This window comes from Euprymna scolopes, chromosome 2, assembly GCF_053919585.1.
Source record: "Euprymna scolopes isolate OS-2025 chromosome 2, ASM5391958v1, whole genome shotgun sequence".
NCBI classification, from domain to species: domain Eukaryota; kingdom Metazoa; phylum Mollusca; class Cephalopoda; order Sepiida; family Sepiolidae; genus Euprymna; species Euprymna scolopes.
The window spans coordinates 19,838,368-19,855,928 of NC_136483.1; the positions used below are offsets into that span (position 1 = coordinate 19,838,368).

The following is a 17,561-nucleotide window of genomic DNA, read 5'->3' on the forward strand; positions in this document are numbered from 1 at the left end:
ACATTCTTTCAATGTGACCATACCATCAAAGTCTCCTGCTCTGCATAAATCCCCTAATAATGTCCAGATTTAATCTTACTCTGAAAGCATTAGATCTAAGCTTGTCTTTAACACTCACATTACGCATCCATCATATATATCAGGGCCCACTACAACAAGCACCATCATCTGTCCAATGTCTCACAAGTTGGGTTAAAATTTGTTTGGGTTTCTTGGAGAAACTATTCTTTCTCTTCTTGGATCATTCATTGATAGTCAAATAGTCATTATAGTTTTTGTTAATATGTATTGTATATGCAAAATGCCAAATCTGCATATAAGTCCATGGTACTCCTATAACTAGAACCATTGTCCAATGTGCATGGTCATCTCTGAAGACATGCTCTTCTCAAAACCAGACCATCAGTTTGTTGATGAGTGCAACCGAAACTACTGCCACCCATGGAATAGTAGGATTTTTGTTTAAGATTTACTCTTCTAGATCAGCCCTGTTTTGTTTATGTCCATGTATATTAACAGGGTAACCTTAAGAAGAATATACCTCCTCACCACTCATCTACGGTCATTCACTATAGAGAGGCTATATCTTACACATCACATGGTGCTGAAATAGATAGCGACCAGTCGAAGACATCCATAGAGGCCAACTGGTAAAATACTACCGATCTGCAAATCTTAGAACTGATTCAGTGAAAGGAAATTTCAAGGAAATTTCACCATATTTGACGTCACTAAAACATGTCATAATTTCCTAAACATCAACGAAACATGTCATAATTTCCTAAACATCAACGAAACATGTCATAATTTCCTAAACATCAACGAAACATGTCATAATTTCCTAAACATCAACGAAACATGTCATAATTTCCTAAACATCAACGAAGCATGTCATAATTTCCTAAACATCAACGAAGCATGTCATAATTTCCTAAACATCAACGAAACATATCATAATTCCCTAAACATCAACGAAACATGTCATAATTTCCTAAACATCAACGAAGCATGTCATAATTTCCTAAACATCAACGAAACATGTCATAATTTCCTAAACATCAACGAAGCATGTCATAATTTCCTAAACATCAACGAAACATACACACACTATTTTTTCATACTCATTTTCGTGTCAGTAAAAAGTAACAACGAATCCATTTCGTTACATTCATCACATAAAATCCAAATCCAAATCTTGAAAATTTCAATAAACACACGGACATAAAATATTAATAGATTTTTTAGTAGGTCACCTTGAAAGTTCTATGAACCTCTGGGGATCTATGTGGACCCATACTGAGAATCCCTGTCCTAATGAATAATCGAAAACATCTGTTTCGGAAAAGTTTCATGGCTTGCAAACAACTTAAAACCATGTTTTAGTTAAAAAAAAAAAAAGAAAAAAAAGTATCATTAAATATTAAAAACAATAAGTTTGTGAAATACAGACAAAACAAGTCAACCTGGAAAATAAAGATGGCTGATAAATAAAGAAGAGAATTACAATTTTTAAGGGTAAATTTTCTAGTTGAATTCAGGGTTAGCAAATTGCAATAACCTGTAGGTAATCAAAGCGAAGGAACACAATATGTTACCATTGGTATTATCATTTTTTGTCATTTATCTATGAAATTCAGTGGTAACCAAAAAAGGCGAGAACGTAAATCGATAATTACCAGTGGTTGTGAGATCCAACCGATTTCCTGGGATGCCGTCTGTGGATGATCATATTTCTTTACGGGTTCTAGTTGCGCTCGTTGGAACACAGATTTGAAATGGGCTGGAAATGAGAAAAGAAATAGTGTTCAGTTTATAAGTGGGGCATTTTCATTGCTGCCTGTGTTCTGCTTACCAAAGGCGATTATGACGACGCCTACCATATCTAAATTCAAAATGACTAGAAAAAACATTCAGACTGTAAATATCTTGTATCTTTTACATTTTGCGCTTTGTTGTTTTTCATGCCACTAAATTTGATTTTTTTGTTGTTCCAAAGTGTCATGTTTTTGTTTTTGCTCCAAGTGTCATTTTAAATTAAAAAATAATACTTCAAGATCAAAAATCTACCAATGATAAGTGCTACATGGAATAGATTTTGACCCATAAAACAGCAATTTTCTCCTCTTTGTCAGAAAAATCGCTGATGGAATGTGAGGATTAAAAGACAAAATAAGGCAAATGAGAGTTATGCAGCTGCCGAAAGTAAATCCAAGATCCATTTGTGCTCGAAAATTACTAACACTAGAGAGTACTGTATATCATACTAATCCTCAATTCACTCACACATAGAGTATTGTTGCCACATCTGGGTTGGCGCGTCTACCATTAGTCTGTCACTCTTAGATAGGACCCCCGAAATTTTCCAATGTAATAAGTTCCGCACTATCAGCCAAGCTCCAACCTTTTTGCCATCAGTGCAATGTTGCATCCCTAGGCCTGTTTTACAAGTACTTTAATGAAATGTGCTGTGATTAACTTACTTATTTGTGTGATTAAAAGTCAAAAGCTATACAAGGCACATTCACAAATATGATATATTCTTTTTCGGCATTGTTGGGTTGGGCAGATTTTTCTGTTTAATATTGATTGGTTTTGAGGCCACAAGAAACAGAATTAGTTAAGAACGATTCTTTAAAATGTTATTGCGTATCAGAAAAAGCGAGAGAGGAAGGGAGAGAAATAGAGAGATAGAAGGAGTTATATAGAGAGAAAGGAATATAGAAAGAGGATACGGGGTAGTGAAAAGAGAGGAGAAAGGAGAGAGAGATTGGGAGAGGAAGAATGAGAATGAGAGAAGGTGAGGGCGAGAGGGGGAGGAAAAAGGGGAAGAAGTTAGTGGGAGGGAAATAAGTTGGAGGAGGAGTTATATACAGAGAGAAGTTTTCAAAGAAAGATGCTACACTTGAATTCTGAAATCAATTTTATAACAATACTAGACTACCCGTGACCCATATGCTATAGCTAGCTATGGAATAGTGAGTATATTAATTATTAATTAGATGCCAAAAATATACACACTTGCACCTACAATAATGGCTACCACTTTTAACATAAGGAATTACATTGCTTAATATTCTGAAAACTATTTATTTGCAGAAAGTTTAAATGCAATATTCATTTTCAACATACCTAAAAACCTACAAGAGTCATTTTAAAGGAAAATGTTAAGATGGAAACCAAGTACAAATTTACCAAAACTTCTATTTTTATATTTGCTTAAAATAAACTACATTATATACAGTGTTGGTCATCTGTACCTTAAAATTTGTCTCACGTCTGCTGAATGGCTTTATAAACAAAGAAGTGCGACTCTTAACGAAAGCCAGTATGGTATAAAGCACAAGTCAACGACTATAACTCTTGCCCGTTTTAAACAGATTAAAACGTCTATTGTTTGCATAATAAATACTAATAAACATTTGCAAGTAATTATAATGTCTTTAAACTGACAATTACGGAAATCTAATGCAATAAAAAGACTTAAAAATAATTTAAATCGTAAAAGAATTTAAAGCAAATGCGTATGAAATGTAACTGCTATTACGTTTGGTTACAGTTACAGTGAGAAATAGGATTTACCGGTTAAATGGTTTCAATTTCTATGTTTTTTCTTAACCAACCAGTTAACTATGAGATCCAGCTGTATAGGCTTATAGAACACATGACAATTCTATGAATTAATTAAAACTATGTAGGATCAACAGATATATGACATAATCACTTTAGTATACCAGTTTTCGTTAAATTGATTTTATATAACTTTATAACCTAGAAATAAAACTAAACTCAAGAATCGTCAAACAAGAGCATCATGGGAAGGCAGTTATGTAACTCGTTTACGATATATTGCCACCATGAACAAAGCTTGAGGGATTCTCTTTCTCATCCTCAGATCCTTCATCAACCATTCTCGTGACATATTTTCTCATCTATATAAACATGAAAATAGTAAATAGACACGGCACGAAATGATTTGTACACATTTAAAGTTTTCTCCTTCTTTTGCAGACGGCCAGGACCCGAAGCCACACAAAGCAAAAGTAAAAGCTACAATATTTTACACTAATCAACATGTTAGAGGTTTAAAAAATCACTATATCTATTATATATCACTATTTAGGTATGTAGGTATGTATAATACCTAAACCTAACCCATACCAGGCCAGCATCCACATGGATGGCCATTTGGGAATACTGAGCACCATATACATTCAGGTAAGCGGATATGTATAATACCTTAGGGAGATGAACGCGCATGCTTTGCACAGTTCCAGATCACCCTTGAGATAGATGTGGTACCTGTTAGTCTGTCTCTGGTTTACCATGCAGGGAATTGATGGCGTTTCTTGGTCGTGGTGAAGACAATACATTCAGGAAAAGAGGAACTCTATTGCAAAAAAAAAACATTACTTTCACCATGACTAATGTTTGTCCAGAATTTTAAAAAAAATCCAAGGTGTGCATAGTGAGAAAAGTGTGATCAAATGAACGGATGAACGATTTGGAGGCAATTTTATCCCTATAATGGCCCTTAAAAGGGGGAAACCAAAGTTATATGTAAAATCTGCTCTGGCAAAAATTTACTTTCACCATGATTAATGTTTGTGCAAAATTTAAAAAAATTCAAGGAGCGGTTATTAAGAAAAGTCTATACAAACAACGGACGAACGATTTGGGATCAATTTTATCCCTACAATGCCCCCTAGGGAGACAACCAGTTATCCTGAAAATCCGTTCTGGCAAAAATTTACTTTCACTATAACTAATGTTTTTATGCAAAATTTCAAAAAGGTCCAAGACGTTGAGAAAAGTGCAAACAAAGAAATGGACAAACAGAGTGAATTACCAGGTCCAATCCCTTGTTTGTCGGGGAATCAAAAATCGGATAGAGGGAACATGTGTGCTCTACATAGCAATCTTTTAGTGATGGTGTCACAAACAAAACACCTGCTTCAAAATTGTCATGAGCCAGCACGGAAATAGTAAGGCTTATAAAACTGTCATGATAATGTTCATGTCAATGCCCAATCTGGTCTAACCAGAAATAGTGAGATATATAGGATCAAGATTTTACTTTTTTTAAGAATGAAAAAATCTTCTCTGTTTGTGTATGTGTGTAATCTTGTGTGTTCACTACAGAAATCAAATTTAGAGAATCTAAAAAACTAAAAGTGTACTCTTGTGTAAAATTTATTGAAGCATTCTCTAAGTGCGCTCTTAAGAGGACATAATCACCTTAAAACTTCAAATATATTCTATTTCTATGAAATTTAAATCATTTGTATAAAATTTTCTGGAGAAAACAATGGAAGTAGTCACAAATCTGTACATTACCCTCTATGTACCAAATATTTACATATCAGTAACCCATTGTGACAGAATACCCTTAAAAACGTCTAATGCACTTATCAAATTTTAATGAAATGTAAACTATATGAATTTAATTCAAAGTTGGTAAATTGACAAACATTCGAAAATGAGCTCTATCATCCTTCATCATGATAACGCTACATCACATTGCACTAAAATGAAAACATTTAAAATAATATGACTAGAAAATTATCCATCACATACCATATACTCCGGACGTGATACAAACAGACTACCACCTCTTTATAAGATTAAAGAATCATTTTAATGGATTAAAACTTACTTCAAAAGAAAAAGTGTAACGTGGCCTTAACACCTTACTTTAGTAATTGATAAAAATAAAACTTTACTTTAGTAATTTATGAAAATAAAACTTTACTTTAGTAATTTATGAAAATAAAACTTTACTTTAGTAATTTATGAAAATAAAACTTTACTTTAGTAATTTATGAAAATAAAACTTTACTTTAATAATTCATGAAAATAAAACTTTAATTTAGTAATTTATAAAAATAAAACTTTACTTTAGTAATTCATGAAAATAAAACTTAACTTTAGTAATTCATGAAAATAAAACTTTACTTTAGTAATTCATGAAAATAAAACTTTACTTTAGTAATTCATGAAAATAAAACTTTACTTTAGTAATTCATGAAAATAAAACTTTACTTTAGTAATTCATGAAAATAAAACTTTACTTAGTAATTCATAAAAATAAAACTTTACTTTAGTAATTCATAAAAATAAAACTTTACTTTAGTAATTCATGAAAATAAAACTTTACTTTAGTAATTCATAAAAATAAAACTTTGCTTTAGTAATTCATAAAAATAAAACTTTGCTTTAATAATTCATTAAAATAAAACTTTACTTTAGTAATTCATTAAAATAAAACTTTACTTTAGTAATTCATAAAAATAACACTTTACTTTAGTAATTCATGAAAATAAAACTTTACTTTAGTAATTCATAAAAATAACACTTTACTTTAGTAATTCATGAAAATGAAACTTTACTTTAGTAATTCATAAAAATAAAACTTTGCTTTAATAATTTATAAAAATAAAACTTTACTTTAGTAATTTATAAAAATAAAACTTTACTTTAGTAATTCATAAAAATAAAACTTTGCTTTAGTAATTCATGAAAATAAAACTTTGCTTTAGTAATTCATAAAAATAAAACTTTGCTTTAGTAATTCATAAAAATAAAACTTTACTTTAGTAATTCATGAAAATAAAACTTTACTTTAGTAATTCATGAAAATAAAACTTTACTTTAGTAATTCATAAAAATAAAACTTTGCTTTAGTAATTCATAAAAATAAAACTTTGCTTTAGTAATTTATAAAAATAAAACTTTACTTTAGTAATTCATGAAAATAAAACTTTACTTTAGTAATTCATGAAAATAAAACTTTACTTTAGTAATTCATAAAAATAAAACTTTACTTTAGTAATTCATAAAAATAAAACTTTACTTTAGTAATTTATGAAAATAAAACTTTACTTTAGTAATTCATAAAAATAAAACTTTACTTTAGTAATTCATAAAAATAAAACTTTACTTTAGTAATTCATAAAAATAAAACTTTACTTTAGTAATTCATGAAAATAAAACTGGAAATAAAAGGCCATAAGCGACCAAGTTCTCTCTTATTCTCTCTCCTCTGATCTTGAGCATATGGAGAGCACATACAGCACCTGGAAGTCTGAAATGATCACCCATCTGGTACTGGCCAGGGTCATTGTTGCTTAACTTCGGTGATAGTAGTATGCTGGCCTGGTATGGTTTAGGTTTAGGTATTATACATACCTACATACCTAAATATAATATAATAGATATATATGAATATTTGAAACCTCCAAAATGTTGATTAGTGTAAAATATTGTAGCTTTTACTTTTGCTTTGTGTGGCTTCGTGTACTGACCGTCTGCAAAGGAAGCGGTGTATCAAACGTGATTATGCCAGTTGAACCTGTAATCATAAAAATTGGTCAGTCATCTCATAAGCAATAATAACATGTTGAATTTTCAAGACTTTAATGCCTATTGTTGTGGTTGCAAGGTTGAACAATAATTAGTAAGGAAATACAATGAAGACGCAAACAACAAGATAACGCAATAATAAATGTATTAAAGAAAAGGTATATTTACAATATGTACAAATGACGGTGTCGAGTCAGAGAGTCTTGGTGGGAGGACATGTACGCTCTTCGGCGTCACTTCCGGTAGCATTTGAGTAAGACACACCAAGGCCAACCTAGGCTTGCCATTTATAGTGTTATGTTATTCGCATATGCAAATAAGTGGTTGCCACCACAACACCCCCCTCCCAAGATTTGAAGTCACACAGATTTCAATATCTTTTTCTTTTTGGGTTTACCATTAATGGTTCATTCACTTTTCTTTTCCTACCTGATCTTCGGGGTTCAGGTGCATTTTGAGGCGGTTCCAAATTAAAAGATTCGTATATGATATCTATGGTGTCCTCCTCTTCGACTGTTGTCATATCATCATCATCTTGGATATGACGTTTTTTTATCTGATTTAGGTGCCTTTTATGTATATTCTGTGGACCTTTAATCATGTATGTACAATCATCAATGCGTTTATCCACTACTCCACATTCCCAGTAAGATGTGTTATTTCTGTAGCACTTAAAATATACTCGATCTCCCGAGTTATATTTCTTTCTTCTCGTGTGTGTAGTGCTTCGGATAATTGCCTGCCTTGGCAATAGTTTGTCAAACGCTGATTTTACCTTTCTGGCAAACATTAGATCAGCTGGTGATATGTTTGATGGTGTCCTAGGATGTGGTGTAATCCTATATACTTGCAAGAATTGTTGCAAAGCTTTTTCTGTTGGTGTTCCAATGGATTTCTTTAACGCTCGTTTTAGCGTGTCCACGAACCTTTCCGCGAGGCCGTTCGACCTTGGATGATACGGCGGAGTCGTGATGTGCTTCACTCAGAACGTGTCGCAAAATTCCTTAAACTCTGCGGATGTGAACTGCGTTCCGTTGTCAGTGACCAGTGTGTCTGGTACACCGAATCTTGCAAACAATTCGTGTAGGAACCCTATTGAGTTGTTCGTTGTTGGATTCCTGCAACGCATTACCTCGGGCCATTTTGTGAAACTATCCACTACAATTAAATAATAGTTTTCACCTACTGGACCAGCGAAGTCCATGTGGATTCTCGACCATGGTTGGTCGGTTTTCGGCCAAGGTTTGTGTACTATAGGTGGAGATTTTGCCGCTAACTGGCATCCTTTACATTTATCAATTGTTGTCGCTATGTCAGTGTCCATGTTACGCCAGTATACGTAGCTTCTCATTAACAACTTCATTCGATTTATCCCCGGATGTTCTGTGTGGAAATCTCTTAACATCCTATTCTGCAATGTTTTGGGTATTACCACTCTCTCGCTGTACAGTAACACATCATCACATATGGAGAAAACTTCCTGCACCTTTGTGTCCGTTATAACATGTACAATATACACCGGTTTGGGTTACAACAAAAAAGCGAATTGCTGTAAGCTCCTGTTTTCAATAATAATATCGCTGCTTGCAATAATATATTCTTTTTGCGAGTCACGCTGCAAAAAAAAAAATAAAACAGGTTTATCTGGAATCACGAAATGGAATTGACTTTCCGTTTTTAGGCACTTACTAATAAGTAACTCTTTCCACAAAATAAAAGTTTGGGTTTTTTTTTTTTTTTTTTTTCGAGTCACAATTGAATAAATGTATGCAGTACATTTAGTTCTTTGAGTTTTTTTTTTCTCTAGTATTTTAGTAATTAAAATACCTCTTAAATTGAGATTACCTTTTTTTTCCGTGACGTTTTACTGTATTATCCGTTATTCAGTGATAACTTCAAGAAAAAAAATCCTTTCCTTGAATTTTAGTTTTAGCTGTGGTATTTCCTTTTAGTATCGACGTCAACCAAAACATTAATTAAAAAGTCCTTTAGTTGTTGCTTTGTTTACGGAGAACAGTAATTAGAATCCACTGGTGAACTTTTTTCGTAGGTTACTTCCTTGCTTTTCGTGATACGGATCTGACCTGTCGTTTTTGCGACAGAACAAAGTTCGCTTTTCATTTGCAAGTTGGTCCTTTAGTAAGATTTGTCGTGTAGTGACAAAACAAAAATTCACTTTTACATTTGTTTGCAAGTCGGATTCCCAGAAAACGGCGTAAATTGTCGCTTTTGCCACGTTAGAGTTTTTTTTTTTTTTTCACTTGAGTTGAAACTTCTCTTTAGCGTAAAATCCATTTGCTCGTCAACACTTTGCATTCCTTAAAAAAAAAAAATGGTCAACCTTTGCGTTGTACTTTTTTTTTTTTTTTTTTAAATAGTTCTTCGTCAAACTGTTATATTTGACGCTTCATATCTCGTCGCCAACTGTTGTGGTTGCAAGGTTGAACAATAATTAGTAAGGAAATACAATGAAGACGCAAACAACAAGATAACGCAATAATAAATGTATTAAAGAAAAGGTATATTTACAATATGTACAAATGACGGTGTCGAGTCAGAGAGTCTTGGTGGGAGGACATGTACGCTCTTCGGCGTCACTTCCGGTAGCATTTGAGTAAGACACACCAAGGCCAACCTAGGCTTGCCATTTATTGTGTTATGTTATTCGCATATGCAAATAAGTGGTTGCCACCACAACACCTATACAAAAAAAGTCTGGAAACTTACTGAAGGCACCTCGTAGTGTCTCTGTTGCTATGCTCTTTAATAGTAGCCCCTTACATCCAAGTGGTAGTGTTTCGTTTGAGGTGATATCAGGAAAAAAATTAAAAAATCAAAAAAAAATCAATGATGTGAAGTTACATGGGGAAGCCGATATCTTCAGACAGCCTGATCTGGTAGTACTTGAAATTGGTATTGTATTTACAGATTAGGCCACAAATGCGACTTTGTTTATTTTCTTCTCACATTATTTTCTCCTTTCATATGTTATAATGGAATACTGTTAATGTTACAGAAAACCCCCCAGATTTTTTTATAAACAGACACACTACGAGCATTATATTAGTAGATACTACTACTACTACTACTACTACAAAAAAAAAAAAAAAAAAACAATAATGATATTCTACTGCTGCTACTAATATCATCTTCGTTTATGTATTTCTCAAAGTCCCACCCTCATCTGTTTAGAGTACTTTACGTTTGAGATCAGAAGAAATCAAACACTGGCATCAGTTACATTTTTGAAAACAGGAAGACTTTCTATGATCCCCAAAAGATGAGACGGACTACTACTACTACTACTACTACTACTACTACTACTACTACTAAATTCCAGTGAAGACCAGATAAATGGTCGCTGTCAACGAGAAACTAATGGTAAGCAGTTGTTGTGATAACGCAAATTCTTTTGCAAAGGTTATCGAAAGAAGTGGAAAGTACTGGAAATCTAGGAAGACTTGTTGACACTCAGACTCGAGAGAACACCACAAGTTGTTCTCCAAGAGAAATCTTTGATGATGGCCTGTGTGACTACTCCTAGTGAGTAAATAATAATAATAATAATAATAATAATAATAATAATAATAATAATAATAATAATAGGGACCTTGGGGAGGCTAAGTGCCACTCAAATTCCAGTATAAACCAATGGCCACTACCAGCGAGAAATCAATGGTAAGCGGCTGTTGCGATGATGCAAATTCATTTGCAAATGCTATCGAAGGAGGTGGAGAGAGCTGGACGTCTGGGGAAACTTGTTGTCACTCAGCTTCCAGACAACACCACAGGTTCCCAGTTAGATCGTTTGTTGACTTGTGTGAAAGCTCCATGTGAGCCAATAATAATAGGGACCTTGGGGAGGCTAAGTGCTACTTAAATCCCAGCAAAGACCAATAGCTGCTGCCAACGAGAAATCAATGGCAGGCAGCTGTTGAGATGATGCAAATTTATTTGCAAATGGTACTGAAAGAGGAGGGGAGTACTGGAAACCTGGGGAGACTTGTTGTCACACAGCTTCCAGTGAACACCACAGGCTGTTTTCAGGGAAAGATCTCTGAAGACCTGTGTGAAAGCTCCTTGATGATGATGATGATGATGATGACGACGACGACGACGACGACGACGACGACGACGACGACAACAACAACAACAACAACACAGAAGTTGTATACTTCAGCGGCAGAAAGAATGTTAAGTGCTATTAATTCTTCCTGTTTGGATAGGAAAAAGGAAGCCCAGTGAGAAGGACGTTATCTCCCCTCCCCTCTCACCGTACCATTGGTTCTAAAGCGAATATACATTCCCAGCCATCTATTAAAAACATTTATGCAGATATGGCCGATAAGTTCTTTTAGTTTTATTTGTGTCAACAGATGATGTGAAAAATGTTTTATGCACACATGCAATAGCATTGTACTTGCTGACCTGATTCCACAGCTGAATTCTGCGGGGGGGGGGGGCAAGGTAACAAGCAGGATTTACATTCGATTTTTCGTATCAAGAAATGTTAGCACTTATTTATTAAACAACCGAAAATTCTACTAAAATCTGTAAATACAATACCAATTTCAAGTACTACCAGATCAGGCTGTCTGAAGATATCGGCTTCCCCATGTAACTTCACGTCATTGATTTTTTTTTGATTTTTTAATTTTTTTCCTGATATCACCTCAAACGAAACACTACCACTTGGATGTAAGGGGCTACTATTAAAGAGCATAGCTACATAGCACTACGAGGTGCCTTCAGTAAGTTTCCAGACTTTTTTTGTATAGGCATTAAAGTCTTGAAAATTCAACATGTTATTATTGCTTATGAGATGACTGACCAATTTTTATGATTTCAGGTTCAACTGGCATAATCACGTTTGATACACCGCTTCCTTTGCAGACGGTCAGTACACGAAGCCACATAAAGCAAAAGTAAAAGCTACAATATTTTACACTAATCAACATTTTGGAGGTTTCAAATATCACTATATCTATTATATTATATTTAGGTATGTAGGTATGTATAATACCTAAACCTAATCCATACCAGGCCAGCATACTACTATCACCGAAGTTAAGCAACAATGACCCTGGCCAGTACCAGATGCGTGATCATTTCAGACTTCCAGGTGCTGTATGTGCTCTCCACTTAAAAAAAGAAAGAAATCTCAACATTGTTTCCAGTCGTCCTGGCCTTCCTGCCACTGGACTCAAGCAGAGCTGATTCAGAAGAGGTGTGGCTGGGGATTGCGCAACCCTTGCCACACAATTACACATGCAGCTGCGCCTACAGTGGGTATCCTTTGTTTTTTCAGACTGAATGGAGGCATCAAGGTTCAAACGAACAGTTACAGCAGGAAGTGGAATACACTCTACAAAAGCCTGATTGTCACGGCTGGGGAATTTCAAAAATGCAATCTGGACGTGAGGACACTTTAAAAGAATGATATGCAATAAAGTTATGTTTTAAACTTGGAAAAATACCACAGAAACGTATAGAATGCTCCCTACAGCCCTAGCCTCCTCCGCCTTATCCACTGCGTGGTATATAAGTTCAGAGATTACAGTTAGGATACGTGCAGTAGAGCGAGCTTACCTTGTGATACATTTATTAAAATGTATAATTTATTATTTTATTGATTTTTAGCCGAGAGGAGATATATTTTCACTATATTTTATTTACTGTGTATTCTTTGCGCTAAAAGATGCATTCTCGTCTGCTCGTTCATATTTTGTTAACAAAACAGAAAAAAGGGGGGAGGAGGCCTGCAAGCAGGAGGACAAGGAAGAGACAGAGATACTGTGAATGAAGAGTGGAAGAGGAAAGAGAAAAGAAAGCTCATGGATGAGAAAGAGAGAAGAGAGAAAAGATAGAGAGAGCTAAACCGTATATAGAGAGAAATAAACCGTATAGAGAAAGAGAGAGATAGGCCGTAGAGAGAGAGAGAGAGAGAGAGAGAGAGAGAGAGAGAGAGAGAGGGGGGGACTGAAAAAAGTTGTCAACAGTCAGTGGAGCTTCGTGCTTCAAAGCGACAAGACGTGGCGAAACCAGCGAAAGGCGACGGTAGCGTGGTAGCGGCGTCGCGGAGGTAAATATCAACGACACAAGCCGATGTTGGCGGCGCGACGGTAAAAATCTGTTTTGATCAGCGGTCAAAGTTAGAATATTGACTGAAGAAAAGAATGAACCCAGCGAAGGAAGGATCAAAGGAGCAGCAAAATATTTACTATCAATCAAGGGCTTAGCTTCAGAAACAAACACTTGGAGCAATTAACACACACGCGCGTAACGTAAACAATCCGAAGGACAGAAATATGAAAACTAACCTGCGCGCGCGTAATCAAATATAAACAATTTACAGGAAATAAATATATATAAAAAAACAAGAGACGAAAGAAAGGACATATTTCAAAGGACATTCAGTGAGTTTTTCAACCAAAACTTTCATTTCTCCAACATCTCTCTCTTACCCTAGAACCTGTATCAAATTGAGCAGACGATTTCTTGTCTTCTATGTGAACATTGACTGTTGATATATTTTTCTCTCGGTAGAATTTGAATCATTAAATCATTTCATTTAGTTAGGTATATTTAATTTTCTTTTCTTGAATTTTATTTTATTTTTATATAAATAAAAGTTTGTTAATTTTTCGACGATACTTGTCCTCGTTATTTCTTATGTGATTTCGTTGTCCAATACATTTCATTTTATTGTTGTCTTTGAGACGGTTGTCCCATTCCCATAACAACGCATTATCAAGGAACCTTGGAAACTTTATTTTTTTTATATATTTCGTTACGTCACCCATCTCTACCGTCCCCAGTAGGTCGGGGATACGTCGTAACAACCTAAATCCATACTATTAGTCAGCAAGAAGTTTAGCAACTATGAGGTGGTGGACTTGTGCTTGATTGATTAAGTACTCAAAGATTTTGGTCAAGAGAGGAAGGAGACTAATGGGGCGATAATTGAGTGGGTCAGTTTTTTTCACCAGAATTCTTTTAAACTGGTATTACAAAAGCAGTTTTCCAACTGTCAGTGAAGCAAGAGTCAGTAATGTATTTATTGAAGAGTTTGGAAAGAATTGAGGCAACATCAGCGTAGAAATTTTTAATAGTATAGCAGGAAGGAGATTGGACCCACATGTCTTCGAGATGTCCAGGTTTTTTATGATATCACGAACTTGAGAAGGGATCATTTTCAGATCACCGAATGTGGCTTTTCTCTGCAAAAGGAAAGGGAATGGTTCATTAGATCTAAAGTGGAGTTGGAACTGAATCATCGGGCAAGCTGTTTAGCCTTCTTGGTCGCAGGGCAAACAACCTATGGTTGTTGGATAGTGAAGAAATTGTTGATTACCCATTATTTATTATACTGTTATAGATTTTCCAGAAATCGCAAGTTTCTGGGAGATAATCAGACATTTAGAAGTTGTTAGAGGGGATGAAGGAGTATAAGTAAGTTTCATTTAGCAATAAAACATCTGGTGAGTTTACTAGGATAAATGATTTTGCATTGTCTGTTAGTTTTAAGATCATGAAAGAAAGAGAAAGGATATTTGTGAATGTGAGCATCAAGAAAGGAGGTGAATTGGTTTTGCTTGGGTGTGCGTCTGATTTGATCATATTTTTTGATTGAACTGTCATTTTAAGTTTCAATTTAGAGTGAGAGGTGCTGGACAATGTGAATGTGCATAATACCAAACATGCAATGCAAGTAGACCATCAGCTGACTTCTTGTCCACAGGATTGTGGCCTTTTAAAATAAGTACTATATATTTGGTACAATGTAATAATCTATAGAGAATTGGTTCTATAATAATAAATATGCAATCTGAATAAATTAAAATATCATATTTAAGCATATTTAATGCTGGGTGGCCTGCTAATACCTCTAAAACTCCTCCCCCAATGATAAAATTATTAATATTTCATACTGTGACTGACCTTTCTTATTGTTGCTGAGTTAGATATAGATTCTATGTACACAGACATTTTTTTTTATTATTACATTTTCACCCCAAATAATACACAGTGCCAATTTGATATAGGGGGCTACTATCAGGGACATAAGTTGCAGGGAGACTATGTTGAGAGTTAAGCAGCAAGAGGTTTGTTCACATTACACTTGAACTTCTGCATGTCAGTAGAGTTGGGGAAGCAGGAACCCGGAAGGGAATTCCAACGTCTAGCAGTTCTGGGTAAGAAACTATTAGAGTAGAAGGCTTTCTTACATCTAAGGATTTCTACTGTGTAGAGGTGGGACTTTGCTGCTTGTTGAGTTTGTCAGAGGTATTTACGTCAAGGCGGTACAAGGGCTTGTAGTTCGTCGGAACATCCACCATTAAAATACTTATAAAACAGGATGCAACATTTCGTTGATGAGACAGAGATTGAAGGTTAGATAACAGTTGAAGGTTCATATTATTTGGATTTTTAACTACTGTTCTCTTCTTGAGTCGATGTAACCTTTGACTTTCTCTATCTTGTTTGACTCGGGAATCTTTCTGTCAAATTTAAAAATCTGCATGGAATTTCAAATGCAACCCTTACTATGGGATAGCATGCTCTCATTTTGTCAACCATCAAGTTCTAACTAATGTTTTTTTAGTCACATTCATCCAAAAAAAGGCATATTGCCACTTTTATTTTTTTTTTTACATGGGAGTCACCACTTACCAAGGCCCGATTATTTCGTGTACAGTAATCAATGAGATAGTATTGTAGTAATCATTAGTATTGGGGGTTTTGATAGAGTGTCTTACTTAAGGGGGCGGTTTGTCAGGAGTTTGTTTATGTTGGACCTGAAGACGTCCAAGTTGTAGTCAGGTGGGAAATAGGCAATAAGCAGAGAGTTCCACTGGCATGCAGTTCTAAGAAAGAAGCTTTGCTCATGGAATCTACGTTTGGATTTAGGCATAGATAAAGAGTGGGGAAAATTATTGACAGTAGTTTCAGCCAGATGGGTGTTTCTCGTGAAAGATTGGCGAGGGGGACGAGGGATTAGAGCTCAGATGAGCACCTGCCATGGAAGTAATGATAAAACAAAGACAGGCTCGCAACGTCTCTTCTGTGAGAGGGAGGTTGCAGAGAAGAGAAAAGGGCATCCCCCCACTAAACCACAAAATCTATTTTGTACTCTGTAAAGGCAGGATAGGCTGTTTTTAGCAGCTCCTTCCCAGATGTGGCAGCAGTACTCCATCCTTGGACGTACTTGGCTTTTATACAGATAGAGAATTGCATTAGTAGTGAGATATCTTCTGGAGCGGTAGAAGGATCCCACCATTTTCCCAGCGTCCCTGGCAACAGATTTGATGTACGTGTTCCATTTCAGATCAGGAGTAAAGGTCAAACCCAGAAGCTTGTCAAAATATGGAGCCTCCCCAAGACGAGAGCCATCCATTTCAGTTGATGTCAGATGGGGATCAGAGCGTTGATGATGTAAAGATAGAAGCTTGGTTTTGGATGCATTAAAAGTGATCAGCCGCCTCTTCCCCCATTGTACCACACGCTCAAGATCAGAGGAGAGAGAATTAGAGAACTTTGTCATTTACAGCCTTTGATGTGTTGCCATAGATGGTCGTGTCATCAGCATAGATGTCAACGAATGATTTAAGCATGTGTTTTGGGAGATCATTGATTTAGATCAGGAAGAGAGTTGGGCCCAGGATGGACCCCTGGAGGACTCCAGCATTAATACTGTCACTTGGACAAAAGGCGTTACTATTAGGGACCATGTTTTATGGAGATGAGCAAGATCATGGTTTACATTACATTTAAACTCATGCATGTCAGTAGAGTCAGAGAAGTTGGTAACTGGAAGTGAATTCCAAATTCTAGCTGTCCGAGACAAGAAACTATTAGAGTAGAAGGCTTTCCAGTATTTATGGACCCCTACAATAAAGGGATGTGATTTTGTTGCTAAGCAGGTTTGTTGGGGTATGTAGGGCATAAGTGCGACGAGTTCATCAGAGCACATTCCATTAAAAGGCACAGGAATGCAACATTGCAGTGATGGGACAGGGGTTGGAGCTTAGTTGACAGTGTAGGACCTATTAGATTGGAGACTTTTCTTTGGGCCTATCCAAAAGGGAGAAACTGGCAGTAGATCTACCAGCCCTTATGTGGCAACAATACTTCCTGCATTGGCAAATATTGGCTTTGTATTTTAAATGTCACCCTTCAACCTCCTGAAGAGTGCAATTTTA

General features: G+C 35.3%; 1 protein-coding gene across 1 annotated transcript in view; it reads right to left on the reverse strand.

The window, feature by feature from the left end:
• Positions 1-17,561, reverse strand: part of LOC145289523 (cilia- and flagella-associated protein 144-like) — a 79,764-nt gene that overhangs the window by 5,640 nt on the left and 56,563 nt on the right. Inside the window, exon 3 of the mRNA XM_080136418.1 lies at positions 1,677-1,780. Within this exon, the coding sequence (XP_079992544.1) occupies positions 1,677-1,780 (104 nt within the window). The remainder of the gene's footprint in view (positions 1-1,676; positions 1,781-17,561) is intronic.